The sequence below is a fragment of the Macaca thibetana genome, chromosome 14 (assembly GCF_024542745.1).
Source record: "Macaca thibetana thibetana isolate TM-01 chromosome 14, ASM2454274v1, whole genome shotgun sequence".
Taxonomy (NCBI): Eukaryota; Metazoa; Chordata; class Mammalia; order Primates; family Cercopithecidae; genus Macaca; species Macaca thibetana.
In genome coordinates, this window is record NC_065591.1 from 31,661,584 (window position 1) to 31,679,841 (window position 18,258).

The following is an 18,258-nucleotide window of genomic DNA, read 5'->3' on the forward strand; positions in this document are numbered from 1 at the left end:
TTGCCACACAGTAGCCAAACTGAGCCTGTTGTATTTATTTTAATTTTATTTTATTTTGAGACAAGGCCTTGCTCTGTCATCCAGGCTGGAGTGCAGTGGCACAATCACAGCTCCCTGCAGCCTTGAATTCCTGCACTCAAGCCATCCTCTCACCTCAGCCTCCCCAGCAGCTGGAACTACAGGTACACACCACTGCACCTGGCTAATATTTTTTATATAATTTTATTTTGTAGAGATGAGGTCTTGCTTGGTTGCCCAGGTTGGTCTCAAACTCCTGGCTTCAAGTGATCCTTCTGCCTTGGCCTCTCAAAGTGCTGGGATTACAGGTGTGAGCCATGTACCCAGCCCAAAGTGAGCCTTTAAAACTGCAAGTCACATCATGTCACTGCTTTTCTCAAAACCCCCCAATGACATCTGATCTTTATTCACAATAAAATCCCAAGTCTTGACTTTGGTCTGTAAAGCCTGACATAATCAACCTCCAGCAACTTGCCGGCCTCATCTGCCACCACTTCCTCCCTAGTTCATGCCAGCCCCCTTGATCCCGCTTTTCCTTAAGCATGTCAAGATGTTCCCTCCTCTGGGCGATGCACATACTGTTTCATCTGCTTGGTACATTCCTCCTGCAGATAACCTTGTGGTTTATACCTCATTTCAATCAGGTCTTTCTCAAATGTCACTTTATCAAAGAAGTCTTCCTTAGTTTCCTAGCTAAAATAGCACTATGTCTCCTTCTCCATTTCTCTATCCCTTAACTATGCTTTAGTTTTCTTCTTTGTACTCATCACCACCTGATCCAGAAATAGATAGATTTTACCTGTTTCTCTATTTGTTTATTATCTATCTCTCCTCACCAGATTGTAAGCTGCCCAAGAACAGTAACTTTGTCTTGTTCACAGCAATATCCCCAGTGCCTGATAAACAGCAAATGATCAATACACATGTTAGGTAAAGGGAGGGGACAAAGGAAGGAGACATGGATGATATAGCTTTTTCAGTCTCTACCGTGGTCTCAGGCAACAAGGAAGAAGGGAGTTGGCAATGCATGTCGGTTTAGCCAGCCAACAGGGCCTGCCATAGGGTTCATTATCTCTATAAGGCTATCCTTACAGTGAGTCTCTTGGCTTCTAAACTAACCTCTCCCATCCCTCATCCACACTGCCATCAAAGTATCCTTCTAACATATAGGTTAACATTGCTGTCTTCTGAAAGACCTTTCAGTGGCTCCCCATTGCCTAGATAATAAAGGTCAAATGCCTTAGCCAGGCAGTCAAGACTTTCCAAAATTTTAATCTATCTTCTGGTTTCATTCTTCATTACACCCAGCCACTATGAACTCTAAACTCTGGGGACACTCACCGTTTAGAGGACATACATGTGCCTCTTCTCTCCTCACTCTTTTTAGACTAGATGCCCTTATATCTTCCCAACTATTCAGATCCCACTCACTTTTCAAGGCTCAGCTAAAGGATAACCTTCTCCACGAGGTTTTCCCTGTTCAGAATTAAGTTCTTCCTCCTGTCTTTGCTACAGCCCTGCAGTCTCCAGTACAGGCACCGAACCTCATGCTCGGTATTCCAGTTATTTATCTCTCTGCCTCCTCCATCATGAGACTCCTGGGGTCACAAACAATCTTACACATTTTTGTAGTCCTAAAGGGATGTCTGTCAAAGTGCTCTGCTTTATAATATAAACTAAATATATGGTTTTGGCTGAAATCAGAAACCCCTATTGAGAAACTGCCAGATAAAATACAGCTATACTGAATCAAAGGCACTGCTCTTAATGTAAGTTTAAAATGTAAGTGTGACATCAGTGCTAAATTTGCTATAGTAAATATAAGAACTAAATCTCTGATGTTGTGGTTATCAGCGACATAAAACCTTACAAAGGGTGGCCCAGGCTAAGCAGGTATTGTGATTCTCATCATCTCCTTTAGTATCTTTTCAAATATTCAAAATCAGCATGAAGGGGAATTTTTAAAGAGAACCGTGCAATTAACTTTAGGGCATCAGCTTTTCTCATCATCAATTATTTCTCTTGCTGACACAGAGAGGCAGAAGGCAGCCCCATGCCTACCTCTTCCTGGTTTCAGTGGATTTGGCAGTCTTGATGGTGCTTCCATCCTGAGCGACGTCTCTTTCCTGAGGAGCATCTCTAATGGGCAGTGGGAGGACCACCGTCTCCTGAGTCACAGGGATGACCTCCTCATCTGCCCCTTGCTGGCCCAGGTGTTGCTTGGCATAATCAAAGCCTTGCACAGGCTGCAAAGAGGAAACAGATTTGCAGTCATATTTCTAGTGAAGTGTGACTCTAACCATGGATTTAAGAGATGACAGGCAGCAAAGTACAATGATGGGACCAAACTTAGCTTTCTAATTAATAAACAAGAGTTAACTCAAATCCCCATCATTATTTCCATGTCTGCAAAATCAGAATCCATGTTAATTCCATCCAGCTACAGAATCTCTACAGATAAGACTTGCTCAGAAAAACGAAGACTGTAAACAACATGTAAACAGGTGTTTAAGAACAAACCTCTTTCAAAGATTTTAGACCATGAATTTTAAGCCAATGGATGCTGCAAATGAGAAACAACTCAATTAATACATTAACTCTGTCCTGTGGATCACCTTCTGCCTAGAAATATTTGGTTACCCCTTCACTCCATTCTTGCATAGCTTTATGTAAAATAGCACATGTGTGACTTTGCCAAGTCACTTGAACTCTGAATCTCAATTTTTTCATCTGAAAAATGAAGATAATCCTATCTGCTTTACCTCTACCACCCTTGAGTATTAAAGCGGACCACAGATCTGAACAGAGGGAAGTGTGCTATCGCATGCGAAGCCATACGATCATTAATAATGTATGGAGTCACTCTTTAATCCAGACTTCTCCCTTAAGTAGGCTGGCTCTCCTATAATTCATTCCCGGGAAACTGGCAAGGTTTTATTGCACGGTGTCTGAAATCCCAAGTGCAAAAGGCAGCTCTGAACAAAATCCAACAGACATCTAGTAGTGTGGTAATAAAAACCAAGAGGCATATTTAAACAATTCCTGAAAGTGCCTCTATTCCGCTTTATACCCCAAAGCAGTACAATACCGATTTCAGGCAGGACAGTGTGGGGGGGTAAAAGTGGCAGTTTCAAAAGCAGATTGCCCGGGTTCAAATCCTGACTCCGCCATTCATTAGCTGAGTGACCTTGGGTAAGTTACTGAAACTCTCTGCACATCAGTTTCTTGATCAAGCTTAAAAGATGGCCATTGTTATTACATTAATTGGAGATAATAGTATAAACAGGATAAAATTTACACATTTGTGAGAGCAAAATGTAACCACTCTTAAGGGAATGCTATAAGGATTAAATAAGAAATTCAAGTTCAGCACTTAGATAAGTGCCTAGCCAATAGTAAGTGCTCAATGAATATTAGTTGTTACTTTTGCTTTCCTGATAAATCACAGTCCAGGTGAAACGGACAGCAGTGAGTTTTTTCAAGAAAATTTGCAGATGAAATTCAACCTCTGTCATTTAGAGTATATCAGAACTTGATATGATCAGCAGCCCCTCTTTTAGCAGCTAATTTAGCTAAGAAATACAACAGGAAGGTTCCAGCGGATTTCACAATCCAGTCTAGAACTGTGGCCTAACCTGTCAAATCTCACCACTGTGTCTCAGAACAGGATGGAGTTTTATTGCTACCTCCAACAAGGCTTTTTTATTTGAGGCTGCCTATAGCTTTGCCATGGACAGTTCCCCCAGTTCCCTGAGAAACTCACTCTGGGAAGTGCGATCACCCCCTTCTCTTCTCTGAGACATACACTCTGACCTATGTGGTGATCAGTGACATTCTGAGGCCAGGACCTGGGACTGCGTTTCTGAAACAGCGTTTGCTGAGGGAAGGCAGTCTCTGTTCTTTTCGCTTTCTGAACCTGGCCTACAAGAAACAGAAGAGAGCCTTCAGATGACTTGGTAATGTCCCTCAAATACTGAATTGCCTGCTCCTTCCACAACCAATTGGTCACCAATTAGATTCAATGTCTGAAATGTTTCTGGAAGCTGACTTTTACTCCCCAGGTCCACTGTTTCCCTATCTCCTGCCTCAGTCTTATTGCTTCCAATTTAGCTCGTTTCCAGGCCTACCCCTGATAAGCTTCCAAAATTATCTCCCTTAAAACACATATGGTTGCATCACTCCCTCATTTAAAATATGAAGGGCCTTGAATGTCTCCCCAAATGCTTTGGTGAGGCATTCAAAGCCCTTCACATGGCAGCTGAACTTGCCTGCCCAGTCTCATGTCCTGTTGGCCCCTTTTGTACCACACCCTCATGCCCCCATTATCCTATTCAGTTTTGTTCCAACGACAGGGACTGTCCTTGGTGCTGAACATACAAAGTTAAATAACTGGTTCCTCACCCTCAAAGGGCTCAGTTTCACCCTCATTTGATATTAATGGCACAGTACTAAACACAGTAAACAACTTATATCATTGCGTCTTCACTATAGTTCAAGAAGGTAGGTATTATCATTAGTCCCCAGTTTATAGATGAAGCAACTGATGTTTAGAGAAGTTAAGCAGCTTACCCAGGCTCACAGAGCTCTGATGGAGTCAGCATTTGAACCTAGGACTATGTGACCCAGAGCTGGAACATCTAACCACTATTTGATGAGTCTTCCCACAGACGTTTCTTTCCTTCTGCAGCTTCCTAGCTTGGTTAGCACCTCCTGCAGTACATGGCCTGGCTCCTGTGCAACACTCCTGGCCTGTTTGTGAGGAAGTGGGAGGCTCCAATAGCAGCTAAGACTTCCCAAGAACCCAATGATAGGGAAAGCTGACTCTGGTCCCATCCCCCACTTTCTCTCTCCTCCCTCTGGATTTCACCCTTTACCTTTCACACTGGGTTAAAGTTATCCACTGGATATTTCAGGTGATTGAGTCAATGATGGATGTACACAAAGAAAGATATTAAGAAATTCTGAGCTTAAAAGGTGGCCATTGCTATTAGGTTAATTACACCTGTGTTATTCATCACAACAATCCCTGTGTATGTTTAGTACTTACAGTATGCAAAACACTGATATCTCATTCTGCAACAAACCTGTGAAGTAAGCAAGGCAAACACCACAGCCTTCATTTCACAGATAAGAAAACAAAAGCTCAGAGAGGTTCAGTGACTTGCCCAAGATCACACAGCTAAGTGGCGCAGGACTTAAGACTACTACTCCCTCACTCTTCTGCCTCCCAGGATACTGGTCTTTTAGCTTTCAACTGGAAAATTACCTGAGATTAATCAATTGCCCATTAGACACATTAGTGACTCCTAACCCCAATAATAAAATAGCATGAAGTAGCTATAGTTACTTCAGTTAGTTTTATAAAATTATCAAATCAAAATAATCTCCAAAAATTTCAATGGTGGATACACTGCCAAGACCTTTTCAGAAAAAAAGCATGGGTAACAATAAAAGCCAACTTACAGGTAGTATTTATTATGTACCAGACATATCTCAAAGCGATGTATATATATTAACTCACCTAATCCTCACAACACCATATATACGATTATTATATCTCCATTTTACAGATGGAAATATCTCCATTTTACAGATGGAAAAATTGAGGCACAGAGGTTAAGTAACTTTCCTGATGTTTAACTTTCCTATTGTTCCAACAACAGGGACTGTCCTTGGTGCTGAACATGTAAAGTTAAATAAACTGGTTCCTCACCCTCAAGGGGCTCAGTTTCAGCCTCATTTGATATTAATGGCACAGTACTAAACACAGTACATAACTTATGTCATTGCATCTTCACTCTATTTCAAGAAGGTAGGTATTATCATGAGTTCCCAGTTTACAGATGAAGCAACTGAGGTTTAGAGAGGTTAAGCAACTTACCTAGGCTCACAGAGTTGGGTAAGTTATCCTATAGATACCCTATAGATAGCATCCTACAGATAGTAGTGGGAAAGAAGAAGCCGCTGGCTGTTCTTAGGGGGTGACTGGCCTGTCCAAAGCAGATGTTCATGCAAAAGATTACAGACCCTTCAAGCTCCATCCTGCATCTGAACATGGTCCTATATACCCTCTCCTAAGGTGGCCTCTTCCAGGGAAACATGATCTCTTCAATTCTATGAAGGGAAAAACTAGAAAAACAGCTTTACATCCAATGACAGAGTGAAGAGTTGTGAACTAGGAAGAAAGGAGGTGACAAAAGTCATGATGCTGGCCCTCTTGCATGTATCATTTTTCACCATTCTCCCTGCAGAAGCCCACCTGACAACAATGGGAATGGGGTAGTCCGTGGTACCTTGTCTCTGAAGAAGGGTGAGGGTATCCATACCCTGACCTCAGCTCCCAGGAAAGCCACACTCACCTCCTCTGTTTAGCGTGTTAAGTTTATTACTGAGTCTCGGGAAGGATCCCTGGGACTGCCCTCTGGCACTGTAACCTGAATTCTAAAGATGCAGCGATGTCCCCAGGACCATCCTCCTAGTCTATGGATTGGTGGTGAAGACTAACATTTTTGTTCTGCCTTGTCCCTTGACATTAATTGAATTCTGTTCACACACACAAGGTGGTGAGAAGCGATGTAGGAAGCTCTCTCCTCTCTCCAACACTGCAGTGTCCCTGGGTTGTAATGGCAGAAGAACCGCAGTAAGCAGGAGGCAGTTCCACCCTGCTGGTTTCCCATGATAAAAGGGCTTTGGGAGTCAAAGTATGTAGCCCAGCCTCATGGAGAGGGAAACCAACCAGCTCCACCACACACAAGTGAATTCAATCATCTCATGGAACATAAATTTGCTTGACGTTCAATGTCAGCCAGGTATCTCACAAAGCCCTACGTACAGAGTAGGACACAGAAGGAGCTACGGAAAACCACAAATGCTAATTTGTCCTAGCTTCAGACAGCCTTCAAGCCAGAAGCTATGCGGAAATCACGTGTTGTCCAACTCATTTTGGCAGATTAGTATAATTTTGGTCTAATCTATAACATAAATATGCCTCTTACAATCTCAGTATGGCATGTTTTATATTCCTGGATGCGGGTACAGTTAGATTCAGGTTATTACCATTATGTGTAAAAGGCTCATGTTGTAACTAACCTGAGATGGAGATGAAATACACACTCTTTTTTTTTTTTTGAGATGGAGTTTTGCTCTTGTTGCCCAAGCTAGAGTGCAATGGCGTGATCTTAGCTCACCACAACCTCTGCCTCCCAGGTTCCAGCAATTCTCCTGCCTCAGCCTCCCAAGTAGGCGTGTGCCACCACACCCGGCTAATTTTGTATTTTTAGTAGAGACAGGGTTTCTCCATGTTAGTCAGGCTGGTCTCGAACTCCTGACCTCAGGTGATCTGCCCTCGGCCTCCCAAAGTGCTGGGATTACAGGCGTGAGCCACAGTGCCCAACCAAAATACATACTCTTGGAAGAGTTTCATCTTTCACTGCTTGGGCAATTCCCAATGTACACTTCTTACCGACATCCTACTGTGTCTGGGAAGCAGGTGCCTTTGTGTCAACTGAAACAGAACAACATGCTTTGGGGTTTAGCTCTTCAACAGACAGAGTATCTAATCAAGCTGCAGCATCAAAACAGTTGTATTGGTTTAACAAACAATAAAATCCTTCGATTTCTTTTGCTGAAGCGAGGTGTGATCATCAAGAAAGAACTAAGGCATGCATCACCCCTGCAAGGACAATCTCCATGGCTGACACGCATTCCAATGGCTCTGGAATATGAGGGGTAGTTTGCTGTTTCATTCCTACACAGGTGGACAAAGCTCAGGTCTTCAGAGCTGGAAAAGGATTCTAAATGCCAAATCTCAGGGTTCAGGTAGGTGTATAATGGAGAAAATGCTCCAAGACTCGGATGTGAGCCTCAGTCACCCCTCTGCTGCTAGCATGACTTTGGACAAATCCCGAAGTCTCTCTTTCCCTTGGGTGTTTTGGCAGTAAAATGAAGATAATAAAACCTTCCCTGACTACGAGCTCCCTCATAAGGCTGCTGTGATGAACAAACGAGGTGACAGACCTCGAGGAGCCCAGCAAATTGTAAGGCATTATTTAAGCATCAGGTATGACAGTTAGTTATTTCCCTCATGGAATATCATGAAGGGAGCAACGTGACCTGCAGTATGTCCTAGTCCATTTCTCTCCCAGTCACTGCAGGTGGGTGGTGCAGAGACGTGGAGGCCACAGTGGGTGGGTGGGGCTCCAGGACAGGCTTCAGTGGAGCCACTGAACGGGGGTTTGCTGGCTGCCCATCCAAAGTCCTGCAGCTTCTCCATCATGGTGGCCTCTGAAGATGTCACTCCAACCAAGCATGTGCTCCAGAGAGCCTTGCATTAGGAGCCAAGAGACTTTGTCTAAGTCAGTTCGGGCTGTTGTAACAAAACACCACAGACTGGGTGGCCTATAAATGACAGAAGTTTATTTCTCACAATTCTGGAGGCTGGGAAGTCTAAGATCAAGGTGCCAGGATGGTCAGAGGTGAGGGACCTCTTCTGGGCTGCAGGCTGCCAACGTCTTGTGTCTTCACGTGGTTAAAGAGGCAAGGAAGCTCTCTAGTGCTTCTTTTTTAAGGGCATTAATCTCATTCCTGGGGGTTTCACCCTCATGACCTAATCACCTCCCAAAGGCCCTATCTCCTAATACCATCACATTGGGGGTCAGAATTTCAGCATATAAATCTGTGGACCACAACGTTCAGAACATAGCAGACCTGATTCTACCAGCAGTTCTGCCACTTACTAACCATATGACCTTGAAAGAGTTACTTTTCAAGGGTGCAAGGAGGGAGTCTGATTACATTATCTCTAAAATCTCTTTCAGGTCTCTTTAGCTTGTAGTTTTCTATGCCTTGGTTTCCTCATCTGTAAAATAATAGTCCTTCCTCCAAGGGCAGCTGGGAGAATTACAGAGCTGCTATATATAAAGCACTTGGAAGCACTGATGGCAGAATGGGCATCAGATAACCACGAGCCATCAGGTCCTGAGGCTAAAAGGAAGGGTCTCCTTCAAAATGAGGACCTGCCCTGATGTTTCTGCAGGCTCTTGCAATGGCCTCAAAAGGCAAGAGGGAACGGCAGGCCAAGCTCCCGCAGGCCTGTGCTCCTGCCCCTCTCCCCACCACTTCCATATACCTTTGCTCTCTGCGGCAGGTTTATCATGGTGTCGGGCTTGAAGTCGTTCTTGTTCTTCCTGCAGAGCACGGCAGTGATGATGATGATGATGACGGTGACCACGGCGATGGGCGCCAGCACTGCGGCGATGATCCACAGGTTATTGGGAGGGTTCTTCACCACGGCTGTGGGAAAGAGCCAGTAGGAGGGACATGACAAGCAGCACTGGGAAGAGGAAAGCAACCCAGACATAACCCCCCACCCCAGTCCCAAGTCATGGACAGAAGGATGTGGGGGGTTAAAAGGGTTTGGGGTTAGAAAGCCTCCACCTCCGCAGCCGTGTGACCTTGGGCAAGTGACTTAAGCTCCCTGAGTCTCAGTTTCCTCATCTGTAAAATGGGCTGTCACTTTGTAGTGTTTTTGGTGTGATCTCTAGTAGCTGCTCAGTAAATGATAGGGTTCACTACTACTGAGAGGAAGAGGAGAAAAAGATGGATCAGTAACAATTTTCCCCACAGGTGATGTCCACAAGTCAAAAGAAAAGTGAAGAGGAGAAATGTGCAGATTAGAAATGTGTGCTGGAATCAGGAGGCAAAAGCCACAGAGAAATGACTCTCAATATTGTAGTGTAGTCACCCTGAGAGTGAGCAACGAGTAAAATGTAACATGAGCAGATGGATCTCCCCCAGAATAGCTGGCTGGGAGCTTGGAAATGCCTCGGTCTAGTCAAAAGCCTCAGGCTGTTCTCAGAACCAGAGTAAAGAAGAGCAACCAAAGTGATTGGCAGCAGGAAGGCTATGCTATTAAAACAGTAGGTGCCTCGGGCTGAGGGGGGCTGGGATGAATTAACTGGAAAGGGCAACAGGGTTATGCTCTATATCATGATAGAGACTTGGGTTACATGGGTGTTTACATTTGCCAAAGCTCATCATATGATTTACCTGAGACAGAAAAAGTGTTGACAAGTTAAAAGGAGAAGTCTCTTCTCTGTGGTAGGTTTGGCCCGTAGTTTAAATTAATATATTGGCAATCTTGTTTATACATCAAACTCCTGTAAGCCTGGTTAGCATGAGTTGGTCCTCCTGATCCTGCTGAACCTGGGGGCCACTAGGCAAAACTGAGGCCCAGACCCTGGAATATGAACACCCCACCAGTAAGTGTCACATGGTGAGACCTGCCTGAGGAGCCAGCCAGTCTTCCTCTCTGATTTCAGCCAAGCCCTGACATCAAGTGGTTCCTCATTAGCCAAGATCTACCTCTCATCTGGCTGCCCTTAGGCTCAGAATACTATTAGTACAGAAGAGCTTTTTCTCCACAGTTTTTATCAATCGGTGATTAATCACATTATTAACTTCTGAAAACAGCTCATTAGATAACATGTTTCTGTTGACATTAAACACTTAATTGCTCCTGCTTTTAGCAATTCAGTATTTACACGTGAGTATTCTGTCATTAACATTTTTTAAAGCTTATAGCTTCTGTGAAAAATATCAGTATGCCTCTTTTTAGTTAGGTTATTCTATCCTGATGGAGAAAAATGTACAGTGCATCAGTGTATACCCGAAATAAATACATACTATTTTTTTTTATTAGCAAGACTGTTCAGTTTTTACCCAGTTTTATTGTTTTAGTGGAGGTGCTTCTTCTTGGTGCAGTATGTAAAATCCCCTCACCTTCATTTACATAAACTGAACAGATTTTATCTTAGATGCATCAGTAAATTAATTTAACGGTCAAAACAAGAGTAAAGTTAGGTCAACTGAAGTCATCCAAACTCAATGTCGTGTTCATTGGCATAATTACCTAAAAGTACAAAGTCATGTCTAAAGGTGAAAAGGAATGAATGGTTATTTAAATTGTTTAAATTGCAAGAATTTCAGTACAAGACTGATAGGAAAACCCATTTCCTGAGTGCCTACTGTGTGTTAGGCGCTGTGATAGGTCCTTTGCCTGCGTGCTTTTCTTATCCCCAATATGCTGATGAGGAAACTGAGACCTGGAGAGGTCAGAGGTTTCTATGAAAAGTCACTTCTCTGAAATAAACAGTTAAAGTCGGTTCCGAGTTAACACACGTGAATAAAAGTGCGTGCTTATGTGCATGTGTACACACACGTACACGTGTGTACACACACATACACGTACACACACACATAATTTGTCAGAAGGAATGAAGGCAAAGAGTCCAAATAATCTAATACAAAATAAATTATTCTCATGTACAGCAAATGTTGAAAGGAGAAGGAATCCATTCAAAAGTGTTTCCAGTTTGTTTTTGTGGCCATCACCTATGCCTCAAATATTGGAGCTCATAACTGGGGTGACTGGATGCAGGAGAGAGAACTCCCGGGGCCCAGAGGCTGGCTAGTGCTCAGTCCACATCGTTCTCCCACCAAACCCTCCCGTGGCTTCTCTTCCCACTGGGGGCCCAGCCCATAAGGCCCTAGTGACCATGGCCACTCTTCTGTGCCTCTGACCTCACGGCTACGACTCTGCTCCCTCAATGACCTCGGTGCTGGGTGTCAGACTGTCTTCTCTCTGCCTGGAACCCGGCCCCCAGATAACCTCAGGGACCCTTGCCTCCCTCCCTTTCTTCAGGTGGTCACTCAGGGCTTACTTCCTCACTGATTCTCTTCTTGACCCCCCAACAATTTAAAATTGCAACCACTATCTTATCAACATGTCCTAGCCCTTCCCTGCCCAACTTTTCTCCACAGCACTAATCAGCACCGAACATGTTAATTATTTATTTAGTTTCCTTGATCTGCCCGCCCTAGAGCATAAGCTCCACGAGGGCAGGGTTTTTGTCCACTTCATTCACTGCTGTATCTCCAGTGCCCAGCACATAATAGGTGCTCAATAAATATCTGTTAAAGAAGTGAATAAGCCTGAGTCCTCTTCACCAGAGGGTCAGTCTATTTCTTTAAGTGGCTTTTTTTTTTTCTTTTACTTTTTCTTTTTTTTTTTTTTTTTGAGACAGAATCTCACTCTGTCCCCCCCAGGTTGGAGTAATGGCATGATCTCAGCTCACTGCAACCTCCGCTTCCCAGGTTCAAGCCATTCTTGTGCCTCAGCCTCCCAAGTAGCTGGGATTACAGGCACCCACCACAAGGCTCAGCTGTTTTTTTTATTTTTAGTAGAGACGGGGTTTCTCCATGTTATCCAGGCTGGTCTCAAACTCCTGACCTCAGGTGATCCACCCACCTCAGCCTCCCAAAGAGATGGGATTATAGGTGTGAGCCACTGCGCCCAGCCAAGTGGCATTTTTTGAGATAAATGTCTGGTGGCCATGTAAAGCAAACCACTTCCCACTCTGGTATGCTTCTCCTTGGGGCGAATTTTCCCTATTCCGTCAGCTGGATAACAACTCTGAAGTGCCTCTCACTCCAGACCCTGCAAATGGACCAGATGCAAACCTCCAGCTGCTTCCATAAAGTCAAACGCTGCCTCGTCACCCAGAGGTGATGGGGTGATGGGCACAGCATGCTCCAGTCTTGGCCCTAGAATTAGTGATTTAGAAGGCTCTAGAACACACAGAATGCAGACACTCTCCCTTGAGAGAGACAAAGTATTCAACACTGTGACTCTCTATTCAAAGCCCTGACCTCAGATGAACATTGTAGGCTGATTTTGAAACTACTGGGAGAAAATGGGATTTTAAAGATCTCTGCTCTCTTCTCCTTCATTGGCCTTATCTTCATCCTCATCTGCTCCTGGGGTGGACACACTTCCCAGAGGATGTCCTCTTGCTTCCCTCTTCCATCCACTAGCTACGTTCCTTCACCAGGCACTCACATTTTCCCCAGGAATTATTATTGTTTTTTTTTTTTTTTTTTTTTTTGAGACGGAGTCTCGCTCTGTCGCCCAGGCTGGAGTGCAGTGGCCAGATCTTAGCTCACTGCAAGCTCCGCCTCCCGGGTTCACGCCATTCTCCTGCCTCAGCCTCCCGAGTAGCTGGGACTACAGGCGCCTGCCACCTCGCCCGGCTAGTTTTTTGTACTTTTTTTTTAGTACAGACGGGGTTTCACCGTGTTAGCCAGGATGGTCTCGATCTCCTGACCTCGTGATCCGCCCGTCTCGGCCTCCCAAAGTGCTGGGATTACAGGCTTGAGCCACCGTGCCCGGCCTTCCCCAGGATTTTAATTCTAATCTCTAACTACAGAATTCTCAAAGTCTGTAATGTTACCTTGAATCTCTCTCCAGAGGTCTAGGCTTGAATTCCCAACACCTTTTTTAACCTTCATAGGATATCCTATCAGCACCCTTGATATCCCATCAGTGCCCCCAGTTCTGGGGCACCTGTTGAGCACATAGTAAGTGGCAGCTGAATCTCCTTTATCCATGAGGTTGGAGGACTACAGGAGAGAAATGAAGAAGAAAGGAGATTGAGAACCCATATAACACAGAGAAGAGGGTGCGACTAATGAAGATGGAAAGGGGACTGGAGAGGAGAGGCATCGTTAGAAGGCAGAAGGTAATTTATTGTTTGAGCTGTGTGGAGGTTAAGGGGATAATGACATATCATGGGGGTGCCAGTGGGATATTGTCGGGTGTTGCTGGGATACCGACGGAGAGATTCAGCTGCCACTTACTATGTGCTTAACAGGGGCCCCAGGACTGCACCAAGCCCTTTACAGGCAATAATGATCTCTTTTAATCTCCTGTGTAGCTCTGTTAGGGAGGTGTTTTTTATGTTACCACTTTACAGGTGGGGAAAATGAAGGTCAGAGAGGCTAATTAACTTGACTCCAAGCTCCATAACTAGAAAGTGGAAGAGCAGGGGCTGGGCCCGGGTTACCTTATTTCAAAGGCTCTTCTCTCAAGTGCTATGATGTCTCCTAACCACATGCCTCTCTCGGCACCTAGCAGAGGCACTGGTGAAGGGCGGTTCCTTTGCCTTCACAAGAATTGAACCAGGAAGGAGCTGGAGCTAGATCTTCCAAGATGAATGAGATGCGGCATCTGCTTTTAAAGAGCTCATGAGGGAGAGAGACAGAAAACAACTGTTATGGCCCAATGTGAGGAGGGCAATGTGGGCTCCTGGAACCAAGGGAGACGGAGGGCTGTGCCTCGGGGGCCAAGGAAGGCTTCAAGGGAGAGGGAATATGCAGGATGAAAACCCCTGCATGGCTTTAGATGTGAAGGAGAGAAACGCAGGCCACATGGCTGGAAAAGCAGCCTGAGACCAGGCTGTGCAGTCCTGAACGCTTGCTGGGCGCACCTGCTGTGAAGACAGGAGTTTGGATTTTATTCTGTGAATGACAGGAGCCAGCAAGTATTTTTTTTAAAGTGGAGTCAATGTAAGATCAGAATACATGTTTTATTACAATGACTCTAATTACAATGCGGAAGGCACATTAACGGGAGTCACTTTGGAAGCTACTGCCATGGTCCAAGTGGGCGAGAATGATGGGATGGAGAAAAGGAAATGGATTTGTGAGTGACTGTGGAAGACAACTGACAGGACCAAGTGAATCTGAAGGAGACAAAGGAGTGAGGCTGGAAGGGTCAGAGGGTGGCAGCCTTGGAGCCTGGCCAAACAGAGTTTGAATCTTGGCTCTCTTGAGTGATAGCTGAGCCTCCGAGCCATTCCTCACCTCCCAGACTCTCACTCCCAAAAGGCTCCATGACTCTAACCTGATAGGACCTCTCTCTCCTGTCCTGGCCCCTGACCCCATCCACTGCCACCAGCAAAGTCCCTTAGCCTCACCTGGTCCTCCTGACACTTCATTCACCTCTGCTCACCATGAAGCAGCTCTCCTTCTCATGCCTGTCCCAAGTACCTCAAGGCCTGGGGTAGCCTTGAGGAGTGAAGGAAGAGAGTCTTGGCTAAAAAAGTCATTTTGAGAATAAGACTGCAGAGATTGACCATCATAGAACTGTTACAGAACTGACAGGTCAAAGCAGCAGATGGCCAGAACAGAAGAAGTGTTAGAGAGGAAGAGATACTGAGCCAGGTGCATAAATCTCCAGTGAGTGATGGGGGCCTCTTGGGGCCCTGAGGTGACTGCAGCAAAGAACGGGGAGCTTCAAAGGACCTGGGATTGAAAAAAAGAAGTGGTATGGACACAGCCATGAGGATTAAGGAGAAGTGGAGCCCTGTCTGCCCATCTTCAGGCACTTTTTGGGCAGTCTGCTCTGCCATTCTCAGTGTGTATTACCACACCTCAGCTCAGATCCACCCCACACACCTCGATCTCAGCTGCCTACTTCATTTCACTATGCCCAAGAGAGCACAATCGGAGACAGCATCCGCAAGCTTCCATCACCATGTGTCCCCTGTACTCCACTTTCCCCTCATTAGAAAGGACCAGCTGTCCCTGCAGACCCCTCCACCTGTGCACCAGATCCCATTGCCTCATTCATTGACAGATTTTGCACCTACTATTCCTGCCTCTCTCTTCTGCATCATCAGCTTCTCCCTCTCCAGGACAGCATCCCCGCAATATTCAAACACACACCAATTCAAGCTTTCTAGCTTTTGTTTGGGTTCTCAATGCCTGGGATGCCATAGAATCCCTCCAGCAACTGCCCCAGAAAATTTCCTTCCCTTTGCTGTCACTGCTTCCCCACACCTTGTTCTTCTCAGCCCATCTGGTTGCAAAACCACTCCTGCTAAGGTCACAACCTCCAACCTCTAATCTCTACCCTATCACTCCCTGCCTCTTGGGAATATACATCAACACAGCTCTCTCCCTCCCCTGAGATCTGCTGTCCTTGCTTGCTTGCTGAACCCCATGCTCTCCTCCCATCTGCCTGGCTGCTCCTGGTCAGTGTCCTCTGCTCGCTGTCACTCTTCCCACATGTGGATTCCCCAGGGCTCAGTTTCTCCCTTTTCTCTCTAGCTAAACCCACCTGGTTATTCTCACCTATTCCCTTAGCTCTAAATGTCACCTATATGTTGATGACTCCTGAGTTTGTCTTCTGAGATCCGCGTGGATGTCTAGTAGACATCTCACACCTAACATGTCTACAACCAAAATCCCAGCTCCATCTCCCCTGTTCCCATTCCAACCCCACTTATCCTCTTTGACCTGCACCTTCTGCATCTCAAAAAATGGCACCACAACCAGTGCTCAAGCCAGCACCTACGAGTCACCCTTGATTCCTCTGAGTCCCGCCTCCTTCCCTGGCTACACACAGAATCATTATCTTGCGCCATTGACTCTGTCCCCTGAAATATCCCGAATCTGTTCACTTCTCTGAGTGTGCACCTTTAGTACCTTCAGCTCTCGCCTGGGCACCTGCAGTGGTTTTCACTCCCGTCCTCTATGATTTATTCCTCACCTGGAGAGAGGGAGAAAGAGCTGAGAACAGAATGCTCTGGAGTCCACATAAAGATGATGCGGCAAAACAGATGAAGCAAGCTGTTGAGCGGGTGAGGACGGAGCCCACAGGGAGGGAAGGGGAGAGGTGCAAAGGAAGAGAATCTCGGTTAAAAATGTCATTGTGAAAAACAAGATTGCAGAGAGTGACCATCGTCATTCCTAGACAAAGTTGTGTCTGTGAGGATGTGCTGGCTGAGCAAGACAATACAAAGTCTGGACCATCACCCTGGAAGCAAAAGTAAACTGGATGAAGACAAGAGCTGAGCAGGAGAGGAAGACCAAGAGCCAGGTGTCAGGGACTTGGAGAGCACAGACATAAGCTAGGAAAGCAAACCCATGGGAGATGACCTTTCCTGCCTTCACGCTCAGTATGCTGCCAAATACTAACATTTCTACCACCCAATCTCTCACCTTCACACCCTTTCCCCTTCCCCCACTCTCTTTATAGCTTTTGTTTGGGTTCCCAATGCCTGGGACGCCACTCCTCACCAGTCCTGCCACTTCCTGTCTGCTCCCATCCTGGACACTGCTGACCAATTAAGTTTCCTAAAAATGGGCAGTTCCAATGATATTACTCCTTAGCTCAGAAATCTTCATCAGCACCCCACAGCTGATCAGAGTGTGTACTATCTCCTTCCCTGTCATTCAAGGCCTTAGTCTCCGGATCAATACACCTTTCCAATTCCATTAACTCTTCCATCGGTGTCGGCGCCCCAGGCAACCTGAACTAGTTTTCAAGCACACCTGGTACTTTTCACCTCCATTCTTTCGCTCATGCTGCCCTCTCTTTCTGGAATATGCACACCCTCTTCTCCCTCTGCTGAAATCTTCAAGTGTCATGTAGTTAAGAACACAGGTTCAAAGTCAGACAGACAGACAGATGTAGATTCATATCCCGGCCACCTAAGCCCTTCTTCTGTGATGCCAAGCAGGTTATTTCATTTTTCTGAGCCTTGGGTTCCTTTCCCGTGGTTTAGATCTGAGTAAACACTGCCCCAATGAGAATAGAAAGTGAGAAAATCTAGGTGAAGTAACTAGCATAGCAGCTGCCCCAGGGGCGGGTATTCAGAGAGACAGCTATTATTTTTAACATCCTTCCTCTGCTCACCCTTTCCAGATGCCCCTTCGAAGCAAACCCTCCCTCTGCTGACCCTGTATCACACGCTGCCTTTTGCAGCACTTTCCTGTGTTAGGTGCCATTGCACCTGCATTAAGTCTCCCTGCTCCTTAAGGGCAGGAGCCAGGTCTCGCCCACTTCCATACATCCTGCAGCACTAAGCGACTTCATGTAGAACTTTATAAGTGTTTGTTGAATCAAATTATCTTTAATCCCCCTGGCATACAAAAATAAACTCAGCTACAGTGATTTTCATAGCTGTTCACTAGATTATGCTGAGGAAGAAGGGGGGTAGGACTTGGGGGCAAAGTAGTATCATTGCCATCCTTCCAGTATCCAAAACATATCCCTTATTGCTTGAAACAACACAGAAACATAGCTGATTGATTTAAGACCCTTCCAGAATACAAGTATGTTTAGCTCTGAGACCATTAACATGAGTTTGGGGAATCATTTTGATTTTCAGGAAACATTTAATGGCATTAAAAAGACTGAATAAAAAGACCATTCCCTTACGGTCAGCTTGCAGAAGGACAACGTGATGCAGGGTCAAGGCCATCCTTTGGGAATCAATGGTGCTCAGGATCTTGGCAGCTGCGGTCCCCAGCAAAGGCTTCCCGTTGTACAGGGTGTAGTAAGTCAGCTCCGCTGGGTCCTTCGGGCCTGGGACACGCTGCATCTTCACCATCTTT

At 45.5% G+C, this 18,258-nt stretch overlaps 2 protein-coding genes across 2 annotated transcripts in view; one reads left to right on the forward strand and one right to left on the reverse strand.

Moving 5' to 3' along the window:
- The window catches only part of CSTF3 (cleavage stimulation factor subunit 3), a 710,177-nt gene that overhangs the window by 206,158 nt on the left and 485,761 nt on the right, over window positions 1-18,258 (forward strand). The gene's annotated exons all lie outside the window — the stretch shown is intronic.
- Window positions 1-18,258, reverse strand: part of KIAA1549L (KIAA1549 like) — a 290,296-nt gene that overhangs the window by 73,990 nt on the left and 198,048 nt on the right. Inside the window, 3 exon segments of the mRNA XM_050758756.1 lie at window positions 2,080-2,264; window positions 9,146-9,309; window positions 18,083-18,254. Of these exon segments, the coding sequence (XP_050614713.1) occupies window positions 2,080-2,264; window positions 9,146-9,309; window positions 18,083-18,254 (521 nt within the window).